General features: G+C 34.2%; 1 protein-coding gene across 4 annotated transcripts in view; it reads left to right on the top strand.

Annotated features, from left to right (window-relative positions):
* LOC128635625 (zinc finger protein 432) overlaps positions 1-17,281 on the top strand; it is a 134,645-nt gene that overhangs the window by 107,501 nt on the left and 9,863 nt on the right. For 3 of the 4 annotated variants that reach the window (XM_053688697.1, XM_053688698.1, XM_053688699.1), the window contains one exon: positions 15,590-15,680. In XM_053688697.1, the coding sequence (XP_053544672.1) occupies positions 15,624-15,680 (57 nt within the window). In that variant the 5' untranslated portion in view covers positions 15,590-15,623. Of the gene's footprint in view, positions 1-15,589; positions 15,681-15,988; positions 16,031-17,281 lie in introns of those variants that run through there. The other variant, XM_053688700.1, reaches the window with a different exon arrangement.

The following is a 17,281-nucleotide window of genomic DNA, read 5'->3' as shown; positions in this document are numbered from 1 at the left end:
GTGAATATGAATAATACTGCTAGTGTGTGTGTATATGAATAATACTGCTAGTGTGTGTGTATATGAATAATACTGCTAGTGTGTGTGTATGAATAATACTGCTAGTGTGTGTGTATATGAATAATACTGCTAGTGTGTGTGTATATGAATAATACTGCTAGTGTGTGTGTATGAATAATACTGCTAGTGTGTGTGTATATGAATAATACTGCTAGTGTGTGTATATGAATAATACTGCTAGTGTGTGTGTATGAATAATACTGCTAGTGTGTGTGTATGAATAATACTGCTAGTGTGTGTGTGTGTATGAATAATACTGCTAGTGTGTGTATATGAATAATACTGCTAGTGTGTGTGTGTATATGAATAATACTGCTAGTGTGTGTGTATATGAATAATACTGCTAGTGTGTGTATATGAATAATACTGTTAGTGTGTGTATATGAATAATACTGCTAGTGTGTGTATATGAATAATACTGCTAGTGTGTGTGTATATGAATAATACTGCTAGTGTGTGTATATGAATAATACTGCTAGTGTGTGTGTATATGAATAATACTGCTAGTGTGTGTGTATATGAATAATACTGCTAGTGTGTGTGTATATGAATAATACTGCTAGTGTGTGTATATGAATAATACTGCTAGTGTGTGTATATGAATAATACTGCTAGTGTGTGTGTATGAATAATACTGCTAGTGTGTGTATATGAATAATACTGCTAGTGTGTGTTTATGAATAATACTGCTAGTGTGTGTTTATGAATAATACTGCTAGTGTGTGTATATGAATAATACTGCTAGTGTGTGTATATGAATAATACTGCTAGTGTGTGTATATGAATAATACTGCTAGTGTGTGTGTGTATATGAATAATACTGCTAGTGTGTGTGTATATGAATAATACTGCTAGTGTGTGTGTGTATATGAATAATACAGCTAGTGTGTGTATATGAATAATACTGCTAGTGTGTGTATATGAATAATACTGCTAGTGTGTGTGTATATGAATAATACTGCTAGTGTGTGTGTATATGAATAATACTGCTAGTGTTTGTGTATGAATAATACTGCTAGTGTGTGTGTATATGAATAATACTGCTAGTGTGTGTGTATATGAATAATACTGCTAGTGTTTGTGTATGAATAATACTGCTAGTGTGTGTGTATATGAATAATACAGCTAGTGTGTGTATATGCATAATACTGCTAGTGTGTGTATATGAATAATACTGCTAGTGTGTGTGTGTGTATGAATAATACTGCTAGTTTGTGTGTATATGAAAAAAAACAGCTAGTGTGTGTGTATAAGAATAATACTGCTAGTGTATGTATATGAATAATACTGAGCTAGTGTGTGTATATGGAATAATACTTCTAGTGTGTTGTGTGTGTATGAATAATACTGCTAGTGTGGTGTGTTGTATGAATAATACTGCTCTTGTTGTGGTATATGAATAATAACTGGCTAGGTGTGTGTATATGAATAATACTGCTAGTGAGTGTGTGTATGAATAATACTGCTAGTGTGTGTGGTATGAATAATACTGCTAGTGTGTGTGTGTATGCTAGTGTGGTGGTGTATATGAATAATACTGCTAGTGTGTGTATATGAATAATATTGCTAGTGTGTGTATATGAATAATACTGCTAGTGTGTGTATATGAATAATACTGCTAGAGTGTGTGTGTATGAATAATACTGCTAGTGTTGTGTGTGTATATGGAATAATACTCTGAGAGTGTGTTTTATATGAATAATACTGCTAGTGTGTGTGTGTATAAGAATAATACTTCTAGTGTGTGTGTGTGTGTATGAATAATACTGCTAGTGTGTGTGTGTATGAATAATACTGCTAGTGTGTGTGTGTATGAATAAGTACTGCTAGTGTGTGTATATGAATAATACTGCTAGTGTGTTGTAGTATGAATATATACTGCTAGTGTGTGTGTATGAATAATACTGCTAGTGTGTGTGTATGAATAATACTGCTAGTGTGTGTGTGTGTAGAATAATACTGCTAGTGTGTGTATATGAATAATACTGCTAGTGTGTGTGTGTATATGAATAATACTGCTAGTTGTGTGTGTATATGAATAAATACTGCTAGTGTGTGTAATATGACTAATACTGTTAGTGTGTGTAAGATAATAATACTGCTAGTGTGTGTTTATTATTAATACTGCTAGTGTGTGTGTATATGAATAATACTGCTAGTGTGTGTATATGAATAATACTGCTAGTGTGTGTGTATATGAATAATACTGCTAGTGTGTGTATATGAATAATACTGCTAGTGTGTGTATATGAATAATACTGCTAGTGTGTGTATATGAATAATACTGCTAGTGTGTGTGTATGAATAATACTGCTAGTGTGTGTTTATGAATAATACAGCTAGTGTGTGTATATGAATAATACTGCTAGTGTGTGTTTATGAATAATACTGCTAGTGTGTGTATATGAATAATACTGCTAGTGTGTGTATATGAATAATACTGCTAGTGTGTGTGTGTGTATATGAATAATACTGCTAGTGTGTGTGTGTATATGAATAATACTGCTAGTGTGTGTGTGTGTATGAATAATACTGCTAGTGTGTGTGTGTGTATAATACTGCTAGTGTGTGTATATGAATAATACTGCTAGTGTGTGTGTGTATATGAATAATACTGCTAGTGTGTGTATATAAATAATACTGCTAGTGTGTGTATATAAATAATACTGCTAGTGTGCGTGTATATGAATAATACTGCTAGTGTGTGTGTTTATGAATAATACTGCTAGTGTGTGTGTATATGAATAATACTGCTAGTGTGTGTGTATATCAATAATACTGCTAGTGTGTGTGTATATGAATAAAACTGCTAGTGTGTGTGTATATGAATAATACTGCTAGTGTGTGAGTATATGAATAATACTGCTAGTGTGTATGTATATGAATAATACTGCTAGTGTGTGTGTTTGTGAATAATTATGCTTGTGTGTATATGAATAATACTGCTAGTGGGTGTATATGAATAATACTGCTAGTGTGGGTGTATATGAATAATACTGCTAGTGTGTATGCATATGAATAATACTGCTAGTGTGTATGCATATGAATAATACTGCTAGTGTGTGTGCATATGAATAATACTGCTAGTGTGTGTGTATATGAATAATACTGCTAGTGTGTGTGTGTATATGAATAATACAGCTAGTGTGTGAATATGAATAATACTGCTAGTGTGTGTGTATATGAATAATACTGCTTGTGTGTGTGTATATGAATAATACTGCTAGTGTGTGTGTATATGAATAATACTGCTAGTGTGTGTGTATGAATAATACTGCTAGTGTGTGTGTGTATGAATAATACTGCTAGTGTGTGTGTATATGAATAATACTGCTAGTGTGTGTATATGAATAATACTGCTAGTGTGTGTGTATGAATAATACTGCTAGTGTGTGTGTATATGAATAATACTGCTAGTGTGTGTGTATATGAATAATACTGCTAGTGTGTGTGTATATGAATAATACTGCTAGTGTGTGTGTGTATATGAATAATACTGCTAGTGTGTGTGTATATGAATAATACTGCTAGTGTGTGTGTGTATATGAATAATACAGCTAGTGTGTGTATATGAATAATACTGCTAGTGTGTGTATATGAATAATACTGCTAGTGTGTGTGTATATGAATAATACTGCTAGTGTGTGTGTATATGAATAATACTGCTAGTGTTTGTGTATGAATAATACTGCTAGTGTGTGTGTATATGAATAATACTGCTAGTGTGTGTGTATATGAATAATACTGCTAGTGTTTGTGTATGAATAATACTGCTAGTGTGTGTGTATATGAATAATACAGCTAGTGTGTGTATATGCATAATACTGCTAGTGTGTGTATATGAATAATACTGCTAGTGTGTGTGTGTGTATGAATAATACTGCTAGTTTGTGTGTATATGAATAATACAGCTAGTGTGTGTGTATATGAATAATACTGCTAGTGTATGTATATGAATAATACTGCTAGTGTGTGTATATGAATAATACTTCTAGTGTGTGTGTGTGTATGAATAATACTGCTAGTGTGTGTGTGTATGAATAATACTGCTCTTGTGTGTGTATATGAATAATACTGCTAGTGTGTGTATATGAATAATACTGCTAGTGTGTGTGTATGAATAATACTGCTAGTGTGTGTGTATGAATAATACTGCTAGTGTGTGTGTGTATGCTAGTGTGTGTGTATATGAATAATACTGCTAGTGTGTGTATATGAATAATATTGCTAGTGTGTGTATATGAATAATACTGCTAGTGTGTGTATATGAATAATACTGCTAGTGTGTGTGTATGAATAATACTGCTAGTGTGTGTGTGTGTATATGAATAATACTGCTAGTGTGTGTATATGAATAATACTGCTAGTGTGTGTGTGTATATGAATAATACTTCTAGTGTGTGTGTGTGTGTATGAATAATACTGCTAGTGTGTGTGTGTATGAATAATACTGCTAGTGTGTGTGTGTATGAATAATACTGCTAGTGTGTGTATATGAATAATACTGCTAGTGTGTGTATATGAATAATACTGCTAGTGTGTGTGTATGAATAATACTGCTAGTGTGTGTGTATGAATAATACTGCTAGTGTGTGTGTGTGTATGAATAATACTGCTAGTGTGTGTATATGAATAATACTGCTAGTGTGTGTGTGTATATGAATAATACTGCTAGTGTGTGTGTATATGAATAATACTGCTAGTGTGTGTATATGAATAATACTGTTAGTGTGTGTATATGAATAATACTGCTAGTGTGTGTATATGAATAATACTGCTAGTGTGTGTGTATATGAATAATACTGCTAGTGTGTGTATATGAATAATACTGCTAGTGTGTGTGTATATGAATAATACTGCTAGTGTGTGTATATGAATAATACTGCTAGTGTGTGTATATGAATAATACTGCTAGTGTGTGTATATGAATAATACTGCTAGTGTGTGTGTATGAATAATACTGCTAGTGTGTGTTTATGAATAATACAGCTAGTGTGTGTATATGAATAATACTGCTAGTGTGTGTTTATGAATAATACTGCTAGTGTGTGTATATGAATAATACTGCTAGTGTGTGTATATGAATAATACTGCTAGTGTGTGTGTGTGTATATGAATAATACTGCTAGTGTGTGTGTGTATATGAATAATACTGCTAGTGTGTGTGTGTGTATGAATAATACTGCTAGTGTGTGTGTGTGTATAATACTGCTAGTGTGTGTATATGAATAATACTGCTAGTGTGTGTGTGTATATGAATAATACTGCTAGTGTGTGTGTGTATATGAATAATACTGCTAGTGTGTGTATATAAATAATACTGCTAGTGTGTGTATATAAATAATACTGCTAGTGTGCGTGTATATGAATAATACTGCTAGTGTGTGTGTTTATGAATAATACTGCTAGTGTGTGTGTATATGAATAATACTGCTAGTGTGTGTGTATATCAATAATACTGCTAGTGTGTGTGTATATGAATAAAACTGCTAGTGTGTGTGTATATGAATAATACTGCTAGTGTGTGAGTATATGAATAATACTGCTAGTGTGTATGTATATGAATAATACTGCTAGTGTGTGTGTTTGTGAATAATTATGCTTGTGTGTATATGAATAATACTGCTAGTGGGTGTATATGAATAATACTGCTAGTGTGTGTATATGAATAATACTGCTAGTGTGTGTATATGGGTGCGAGTGTGTGTGTGTGTATGAATAATACTGCTAGGTTTGTGTGTATATGAATAATACATGCAAGTGTGTGTGTATATGCATAATACAGCATTGTGGTATGTATTATGAATAATACTGCTAGTGTTGTGTATATGAATAATACTTCTAGTGTGTGTGTGTGTATGTATAATACTGCTAGTGGTGTGTGTGTAATGAATAATACTGCTCCTTGTGAGATGTAATATGAATAATACTGCTAGTGTGTGTATATGAATATTCCTGCTAGTGTGTGTGTATGAATAATACTGCTAGTGTGTGGGGTGATGAATAATACTGCTAGTGTGTGTGATGTTGCTAGTGTGTGTGTATATGAATAATACTGCTAGTGTGTGTATATGAATAATATTGCTAGTGTGTGTATATGAATAATACTGCTAGTGTGTGTATATGAATAATACTGCTAGTGTGTGTGTATGAATAATACTGCTAGTGTGTGTGTGTGTATATGAATAATACTGCTAGTGTGTGTATATGAATAATACTGCTAGTGTTTGTATGAATAATACTGCTTGTGTGTGTATATGAATAATACTGCTATGTGGTATAGGGGTGATAATACTGCTAATGTGTGTGTATGAATAATACTGCTAGTGTGAGTTGTATATGAATAATACTGCTAGTGTGTGTGTGTATGAAAAATAATGCTAGTGTGTAGTGTGTATGAATAATACTGCTATGTGTGTGTGTATGAATAATACTGCTAGTGCTGTGTTATGAATTAATACTGCCTAGTGTGTGTGTATGAATAATACTGCTAGTGTGTGTGTGTATGAATAATACTGCTAGTGTGTGTGTGTATATGAATAATACTGCTAGTGTGTGTATATGAATAATACTGCTAGTGTGTTGTGTATATGAATACTTCTGCTAGTTGTGTGTGTGTATATGAATAATACTGCTAGTGTGGGTTATGATAATACTGCTCTTGTGTGTGTATATGAATAATACTGCTAAGTGTGTGTATATGAATAATACTGCTAGTGTGTGTGTAATGAATAATACTGCTAGTGTGTGTTTATGAATAATACTGCTTGTGTGTGTGTATATGAATAATACTGCTAGTGTGTGTATATGAATAATACTGCTAGTGTGTGTATATGAATAATACTGCTAGTGTGTGTATATGAATAATACTGCTAGTGTGTGTGTATGAATAATACTGCTAGTGTGTGTTTATGAATAATACAGCTAGTGTGTGTATATGAATAATACTGCTAGTGTGTGTATATGAATAATACTGCTAGTGTGTGTATATGAATAATACTGCTAGTGTGTGTATATGAATAATACTGCTAGTGTGTGTGTGTGTATATGAATAATACTGCTAGTGTGTGTGTGTATATGAATAATACTGCTAGTGTGTGTGTGTGTATGAATAATACTGCTAGTGTGTGTGTGTGTATAATACTGCTAGTGTGTGTATATGAATAATACTGCTAGTGTGTGTGTGTATATGAATAATACTGCTAGTGTGTGTGTGTATATGAATAATACTGCTAGTGTGTGTATATAAATAATACTGCTAGTGTGCGTGTATATGAATAATACTGCTAGTGTGTGTGTTTATGAATAATACTGCTAGTGTGTGTGTATATGAATAATACTGCTAGTGTGTGTGTATATGAATAATACTGCTAGTGTGTGTGTATATGAATAAAACTGCTAGTGTGTGTGTATATGAATAATACTGCTAGTGTGTGAGTATATGAATAATACTGCTAGTGTGTATGTATATGAATAATACTGCTAGTGTGTGTGTTTGTGAATAATTATGCTTGTGTGTATATGAATAATACTGCTAGTGGGTGTATATGAATAATACTGCTAGTGTGGGTGTATATGAATAATACTGCTAGTGTGTATGCATATGAATAATACTGCTAGTGTGTATGCATATGAATAATACTGCTAGTGTGTGTGCATATGAATAATACTGCTAGTGTGTGTGTATATGAATAATACTGCTAGTGTGTGTGTGTATATGAATAATACAGCTAGTGTGTGAATATGAATAATACTGCTAGTGTGTGTGTATATGAATAATACTGCTTGTGTGTGTGTATATGAATAATACTGCTAGTGTGTGTGTATATGAATAATACTGCTAGTGTGTGTGTATGAATAATACTGCTAGTGTGTGTGTGTATGAATAATACTGCTAGTGTGTGTGTATATGAATAATACTGCTAGTGTGTGTATATGAATAATACTGCTAGTGTGTGTGTATGAATAATACTGCTAGTGTGTGTGTATATGAATAATACTGCTAGTGTGTGTGTATATGAATAATACTGCTAGTGTGTGTGTATATGAATAATACTGCTAGTGTGTGTGTGTATATGAATAATACTGCTAGTGTGTGTGTATATGAATAATACTGCTAGTGTGTGTGTGTATATGAATAATACAGCTAGTGTGTGTATATGAATAATACTGCTAGTGTGTGTATATGAATAATACTGCTAGTGTGTGTGTATATGAATAATACTGCTAGTGTGTGTGTATATGAATAATACTGCTAGTGTTTGTGTATGAATAATACTGCTAGTGTGTGTGTATATGAATAATACTGCTAGTGTGTGTGTATATGAATAATACTGCTAGTGTTTGTGTATGAATAATACTGCTAGTGTGTGTGTATATGAATAATACAGCTAGTGTGTGTATATGCATAATACTGCTAGTGTGTGTATATGAATAATACTGCTAGTGTGTGTGTGTGTATGAATAATACTGCTAGTTTGTGTGTATATGAATAATACAGCTAGTGTGTGTGTATATGAATAATACTGCTAGTGTATGTATATGAATAATACTGCTAGTGTGTGTATATGAATAATACTTCTAGTGTGTGTGTGTGTATGAATAATACTGCTAGTGTGTGTGTGTATGAATAATACTGCTCTTGTGTGTGTATATGAATAATACTGCTAGTGTGTGTATATGAATAATACTGCTAGTGTGTGTGTATGAATAATACTGCTAGTGTGTGTGTATGAATAATACTGCTAGTGTGTGTGTGTATGCTAGTGTGTGTGTATATGAATAATACTGCTAGTGTGTGTATATGAATAATATTGCTAGTGTGTGTATATGAATAATACTGCTAGTGTGTGTATATGAATAATACTGCTAGTGTGTGTGTATGAATAATACTGCTAGTGTGTGTGTGTGTGTATATGAATAATACTGCTAGTGTGTGTATATGAATAATACTGCTAGTGTGTGTGTGTATATGAATAATACTTCTAGTGTGTGTGTGTGTGTATGAATAATACTGCTAGTGTGTGTGTGTATGAATAATACTGCTAGTGTGTGTGTGTATGAATAATACTGCTAGTGTGTGTATATGAATAATACTGCTAGTGTGTGTATATGAATAATACTGCTAGTGTGTGTGTATGAATAATACTGCTAGTGTGTGTGTATGAATAATACTGCTAGTGTGTGTGTGTGTATGAATAATACTGCTAGTGTGTGTATATGAATAATACTGCTAGTGTGTGTGTGTATATGAATAATACTGCTAGTGTGTGTGTATATGAATAATACTGCTAGTGTGTGTATATGAATAATACTGTTAGTGTGTGTATATGAATAATACTGCTAGTGTGTGTATATGAATAATACTGCTAGTGTGTGTGTATATGAATAATACTGCTAGTGTGTGTATATGAATAATACTGCTAGTGTGTGTGTATATGAATAATACTGCTAGTGTGTGTATATGAATAATACTGCTAGTGTGTGTATATGAATAATACTGCTAGTGTGTGTATATGAATAATACTGCTAGTGTGTGTGTATGAATAATACTGCTAGTGTGTGTTTATGAATAATACAGCTAGTGTGTGTATATGAATAATACTGCTAGTGTGTGTTTATGAATAATACTGCTAGTGTGTGTATATGAATAATACTGCTAGTGTGTGTATATGAATAATACTGCTAGTGTGTGTGTGTGTATATGAATAATACTGCTAGTGTGTGTGTGTATATGAATAATACTGCTAGTGTGTGTGTGTGTATGAATAATACTGCTAGTGTGTGTGTGTGTATAATACTGCTAGTGTGTGTATATGAATAATACTGCTAGTGTGTGTGTGTATATGAATAATACTGCTAGTGTGTGTGTGTATATGAATAATACTGCTAGTGTGTGTATATAAATAATACTGCTAGTGTGTGTATATAAATAATACTGCTAGTGTGCGTGTATATGAATAATACTGCTAGTGTGTGTGTTTATGAATAATACTGCTAGTGTGTGTGTATATGAATAATACTGCTAGTGTGTGTGTATATCAATAATACTGCTAGTGTGTGTGTATATGAATAAAACTGCTAGTGTGTGTGTATATGAATAATACTGCTAGTGTGTGAGTATATGAATAATACTGCTAGTGTGTATGTATATGAATAATACTGCTAGTGTGTGTGTTTGTGAATAATTATGCTTGTGTGTATATGAATAATACTGCTAGTGGGTGTATATGAATAATACTGCTAGTGTGGGTGTATATGAATAATACTGCTAGTGTGTATGCATATGAATAATACTGCTAGTGTGTATGCATATGAATAATACTGCTAGTGTGTGTGCATATGAATAATACTGCTAGTGTGTGTGTATATGAATAATACTGCTAGTGTGTGTGTGTATATGAATAATACAGCTAGTGTGTGAATATGAATAATACTGCTAGTGTGTGTGTATATGAATAATACTGCTTGTGTGTGTGTATATGAATAATACTGCTAGTGTGTGTGTATATGAATAATACTGCTAGTGTGTGTGTATGAATAATACTGCTAGTGTGTGTGTGTATGAATAATACTGCTAGTGTGTGTGTATATGAATAATACTGCTAGTGTGTGTGTATGAATAATACTGCTAGTGTGTGTGTATATGAATAATACTGCTAGTGTGTGTGTATATGAATAATACTGCTAGTGTGTGTGTATATGAATAATACTGCTAGTGTGTGTGTATATGAATAATACTGCTAGTGTGTGTGTATGAATAATATTGCTAGTGTGTGTGTATGAATAATACTGCTAGTGTGTTTATATGGTCATCATTCGGAGAAGGGTCACATATTTATATATATATATTTCCTATTGAGATGTGGTGTGAGGGGTTTATATATAGGTATAGAGTAGAGTATGTTATGGGGTATGTGTATATATATATATATATTACATACAGGGTTGCTTATATAGATACATTGTGGGCATGGAATGTGAATATATGGGGTGTGGGTGAGGGACTGTATATAAACATAAGGTGTGGGTGATGGTGCTTAAATATATATATATAGACTGCAAAGATGATGCACTCACAGGTCTTTGTGAACAAAAAGCTTCAGTTTAAACGTTTTCGGGGACAACTTTTCATTAAACTGAAGCATTTTGTTCACAAAGACCTGTGAGTGCATCATCTTTGCAGTCTATTATTGATATTTTTGCACCCAGGCAGATGACCAGTTGGAGTGTGATCCTGTTAATGGACTGATATATATATATATATATATATATATATATATATATAGTATTGGTATATGGTTTTGTATATACATAAAGCGATACGCGTGCACCTATAGATACTGTGTGGGTGACGGCACGTACACATAGAAACAGAATGGGTGAGGGGTGTATGGGAGTATATATATATATATATATATATTATGATTTAGAAAAGAAGAGAGAAATATCTAGGAGTGTAATCCTAGTTAAGTAAAGACAGGGATTTCAGCACTCTTTTAAGAAAATAATAAAGCTCATAAGACCAAAATACGTTTTAGAACAGTGAATTTTAATCCAATTGTGAACAGGGAAATCCTCCAACTGCATGCACACTACTCCCCAGGTGGGAAAGATACAACACATGTAGTATTCATTAAAGGGAGTTAAAAAAAGAACAAAATCTACTTCTGTACACACTAGAGTTAATATTTGAAACCTGACCGGTCAGGGGTGCACATTTTGTACATAAACAAACAGCCAACGCTACATAAATTTGATATATGATGCCTATATATAACCTCTACACCCTGCTGCACACAGAACCCCTTTAAAAGAGGTATAACCTGGGCAGGTATGAAATAGTGGGATCTAAGAGGTCAACTAGGGGTATCATAAACAGAAGCAAGTCACAGCTTGTTGTCACAGTTACAATATGGTATGCAATGGATAGCGTATTGAGGTATATAATCAAGAAATGTGTACAAAATGTGCACCCCTGACCGGTCAGGTTTCAAATATTAACTCTAGTGTGTACAGAAGTAGATTTTGTTCTTTTTTTAACTCCCTTTAATGAATACTACATGTGTTGTATCTTTCCCACCTGGGGAGTAGTGTGCATGCAGTTGGAGGATTTCCCTGTTCACAATTGGATTAAAATTCACTGTTCTAAAACGTATTTTGGTCTTATGAGCTTTATTATTTTCTTAAAAGAGTGCTGAAATCCCTGTCTTTACTTAACTAGGATTACACTCCTAGATATTTCTCTCTTCTTTTCTAAATCATAATAAATAATTTGTAAGGGTCTGCACCACTATAATTATTACACTGACAGAACTAGAAAAGTTACTGTCAGCTAGGAACTTGACATAAGAGCTCTCAAACAGCATTTGCGTTCCCTCTGATATTTTTGTTTTTTTATATATATATAAGCATACCTCGTTTTATTGCATATATATATATACATACTTACACACACACATACATATATTGAGGAGGTGTATTTATAACTAATGTGTATGACAGGATGTGTCTCTCTCTCTCTATATATATATATTTATATACTACAGCACTCACGCCTCTGTATACATCTAGTGCCCTGGGTGCAATCCAGTCTGTGATTGTATAGTATGCAAATAAAGAGATACACTCACAGGGTCATGCGGAGTTGGGTTAAATTCCCACAAGTAGTAGTACTACTATGTGTGGGAATAAAACCCAACTTCGCAAGACCCTGTGAGTGTATCTATTTTTTTGCATTATATATATATATATATATATATATATATATATATATATATATATATATATATATATATATATATATCTCCTCCATGTGTACCTGCACTCACAATATCTTTCAGTCATCAACCAGGGTGCCAAGTCAATAGTATTCACAGTCAATTCCAGTAAAGGACTGCACTTGCTGTATTTTGGATATAAGTACTTTTATTGTGGTAACGTTTCGGAGTCCTCAGAGGAAACGGTACACACCAACGGTTACATCCATCTGGTGCTTTGCTAGAAACCAAGTATCCAAAGGATAAGTAATCCCCACGCCTGGCATCAGCGAGAAGCGGATACCCAAATGAAGCAGGCAAACCACAAGAGTATATTTAAAATAGCCTTTATGTAGTGACAAAAAGACTAGGGCCTTAACCCATACCCATGACGTTTCGACTCACGCAGAAGCTTTTCTAAAATAGAGGCCTACATTTAAGAAAGACTCCTGCGAGAGCCGAAACGTCATGGAAACAGAAAGCTAGAGCACATATAGATAAAGCGCCGGTAATGGGGTCTTCATAAAATACATTCATTTCTATTTGTTTTATTTTTAGAATTCCACCATGTTTATCTTTGCACTCTGCATTGTGTTATGGGTGTACTTATTGGTAAAGTGTCAGTCTGGGGGTTAAATAACTGCTACATAAAACATTTTTCTTCAGGTTTCTTAACCCCTTGATTACTCCAACACAGATGAGGCAGCTATTCAGTTACCTGTCAGTGACCTTACAGGCTTTGAGTTACCATGCCTACGGTCACTATGGTGCAGTGTGCCAATAGGTAATGGTGACAAAGCAGGGATCACATATTTTGTGGCACTGTGTATTTATCAAGCTCTGCCCTGTGCTAACTAGCGGGCATGGGCTGTTCAGTGAATACCAGTGCTTGTGAGAACTTCTGCAGCACATAGTTCCATAACTACATCACTGACTAGGTCATTGACTGAGCAAATGCAGACATTACCCCTCCTTACATTCTCAGAATATATTAATAAAAATGTACCCAATGATTTGCTGTAGTTTTAAATAAAGCTGGAGATGTATTTTTTTAAACAAGCATATTTTCCCATTTGTACATAGTTAAAGGTGTATAATACTGTAAAGTGAAATGTGCATAAATGGATTTCACTTTCAGATAGACATATTGTTGCTTTACACGTGTATTAGCAGACATGCTTCTATTACTTCTTATGTGAGAACTTTGAATGTGGGTGCATGGAGTATATTCAGATATGCTCTGTGCAAACATATCAATCGCTTCAGCACTTCTTACTTTTTCTCTTTGTTGTTCCCCCCTTATCTCCTACAGTGTGTGCGGTGTAGTCAGCATAGCCACTGTCGCATGGAAAGGTGCTGCTTTGATGGTACACAATCTCAGTTCCCCTGTAGCCATAGCGAGGTTACCAGCACATTCTTCAGCTGAAGAGACTGGACATGTAGCTTTGTAAACTAGAACTGAATGTTACCAGTGACATTGCACCCCTTACAAGGGGGGAGGTGCTGATAGCCTCTCCTCAGAATGGCCGTCTAGACTACAGTGCTCTGGACCTGGATAGCAGATGTATAACCCCAGTATATAAGTTTATTTCTATCAATTTGTCATAGGCTACTAGACACAGATAGCTTAAATTTGAGGCTAGATGACTTCACAATCTGCTATATTCAAAGTCCCTCCCCCCCCCCCTTTCCAAATATGCAGAAATAAAACGAATAGCAGATTGCACGTCTAGTCAGAATTATTGTTATAATGCCTAAATTTATTAACAATCCTTAAAAATGTTAACTATTCAAGTAGCAATAAATCTGGCTGCCTAGAAAGACAAACCTAACGCGTTTTGGGCACCTAGACTACATATCTTCAGTATTTTAAACAACAGTTAAAGGGACCGTAAAGTCAAAAAAATCTTTCATGATTTAAATAGGGCATGTCATTTTAAACAACTTTCCAATTTACTTTTATTACCAATTTTGCTTTGTTCTCTTGGTATTCTTAGCTGAAAGCTAAATCCAGGAGGTTCATGTGCTAATTTCTTAGACCTTGAAGACTGCCTCTAATCTGAAAGCATTTTGACAGTTTTTCACCACTAGAGGGCGTTAGTTCATGTGTTTCATATAGATAACATTGAGTTCAGGCACATGAAGCTCCTAGGAGTCAGCGCTGATTGGCTAAAAATGCAAGTCTGTCAAAAGAACTGAAATAAGGGGGCAGTTAGCAGAGGCATAGATACAAGGTAATCACAGATTACTCCTGCAACGGAAACGTTTTTTCACTGTAAGAGCAATAAAATTGTGGAACTCATTACCAAAGGAGGTAGTGAATGCCAATACCATAGATACATTTAAAAATAGTCTGGATAAATTTCTGTATATAAACAAAATTCATGGATATGATTGCTAGTATTAAATGGGTCACATTTTAATGGGGTTATTTAAGCTTAACTGGAGCTTTTTGTAAGTATTTTAGATTTGTATAGGTTGAACTCGATGGACTTCAGTCTTTTTTCAACCTTATCTTATCTACTATGTTACAGAGGTAAAAAGTATATTATTATAACTGTGTTGGTTATGCAAAATTGGGGAATGGGTAATAAAGGGATTATCTATCTTTTTAAACAACAAAAATTCTGGTATACCTCCACCAGTTTTCTTTGCTGCATGATACTCTGTCTAAATTAATACTCCTTCATATTTTTGTTCCCTTTTTCATCTTTCTATCCGTCATGTTATCATTTATGGTTATATCATCAAGTAATAATTTCCTATTACAGGATCTGATTGACAGTTAACACAGTGAAGAATAAAATGACAAAGAAGGTCTTGTATCATGCGCTGGAGATCATCTACCTGCTGACTGGGGAGGTAAGTGCAGCTGGGTAAACTCATAATGATACTGCAGTACATCTGGGTGATCTATATGGAACGTGTCAGATACGTTTGCAAGAGAAATCACTCCTATATATAACAAGTCTATACAGAGCTGAAGGTAAAGTGTAGTTTTGTTTCAGGTCAGATTGTCATCTGCACAGTGATTTAAGTGCGGGAGGGGGGACACTTTCAGAGCTGATTGGGGCCGAGCATCTCTGCATTGCCGTGGGAATCTGAGGATGATGGTGATGTTATCATGGATAGTCGGGTGACTTCAATTACCCTGAAGTGCTGGGATACTGCAGGCTAAAATAAATCTACTAAGCCTTGCATAACCAACATTGGTATATTAATAGACTTTATAACTTTTAAACCTCTAAGTTTTTAAGCCTATTCATGCCATCTCTTATCTCAGTGCCTTTTATCAGCTTTTCACATCCAGATAGTGCTAGTTCATGTGTGCTGTATAGATAACATTGTGCTCATTCCCATGCACTACCTACAGAAAGTGCTAGTTCATATATGTCATATAGATAACATTATGCTCCCTCCCGTAAACTACCGCCATACAGTGCTAATTCATGTGTGCCATATAACTAACATTGTGCACACTCCTGTGCATTACAGCCAGACAGTTCTAGTTCATGTGTGTCATATAGATAAGATTGTGCTCACTCCCATGAAGCACTGATTGGCTAAAATGCAAGTCTGTCAAAAGAACTTAGATAAGGGGGGGGCAGTCTGCAGAGGCTTAGATACAGGGTAATCACAGAGGTAAAAAGTGTATTAATATAACCGAGATAAGGGGCAGTCTGCAGAGGCTTAGATACATGGTAATCACAGAGGTAAAAAGTATATTAATATAACTGAGATAAGGAGCAGTCTGCAGAGGCTTAGATACAGGGTAATCACAGAGGTAAAAAGTGTATTAATATAACTGAGATAAGGGGCAGTCTGCAGAGGGTTAGATACAAGGTAATCACAGAGGTAAAAAGTATATTAATATAACTGATATAAGGAGCAGTCTGCAGAGGCTTAGATACAGGGTAATCACAGAGGTAAAAAGTGTATTAATATAATATTAAAACATTTTTAGTAGACTGTCCCTTTTAAGAGAGCTGGATGGGGGGGGGGGGGTTAAGTATACAAACTCCTCTATCTCTGCTCCCTCAAAGGCACAGTCTACTCCAGAATTGATAGAAAATCCCTTTATTACCTATTCCCCAGGTTTGCATAACCAACAGTTATATTAATATACTTTTTACCTCTGTGATTACCTTGTATCTAAGCCTCTGTAGACTGCCCCCTTATCTCAGTTATATTAATATACTTTTTACCTCTGTGATTACCTTGTATCTAAGCCTCTGCAGACTGTTCCTTATCTGTTATATTAATATACTTTTTACCTCTGTTATTACCCTGTATCTAAGCCTCTGCAGACTGCTCCTTATCTGTTATATTAATATACTTTTTACCTCTGTGATTACCCTGTATCTAAGCCTCTGCAGACTGCTCCTTATCTCAGTTATATAAATACAATTTTTACCTCTGTGATTACCCTGTATCTTAGCCTCTGCAGACTGCTCCTTATCTCA

Source organism: Bombina bombina, chromosome 7, assembly GCF_027579735.1.
Source record: "Bombina bombina isolate aBomBom1 chromosome 7, aBomBom1.pri, whole genome shotgun sequence".
NCBI lineage: Eukaryota > Metazoa > Chordata > Amphibia > Anura > Bombinatoridae > Bombina > Bombina bombina.
This window is presented reverse-complemented; position numbering and strand designations above follow the sequence as displayed.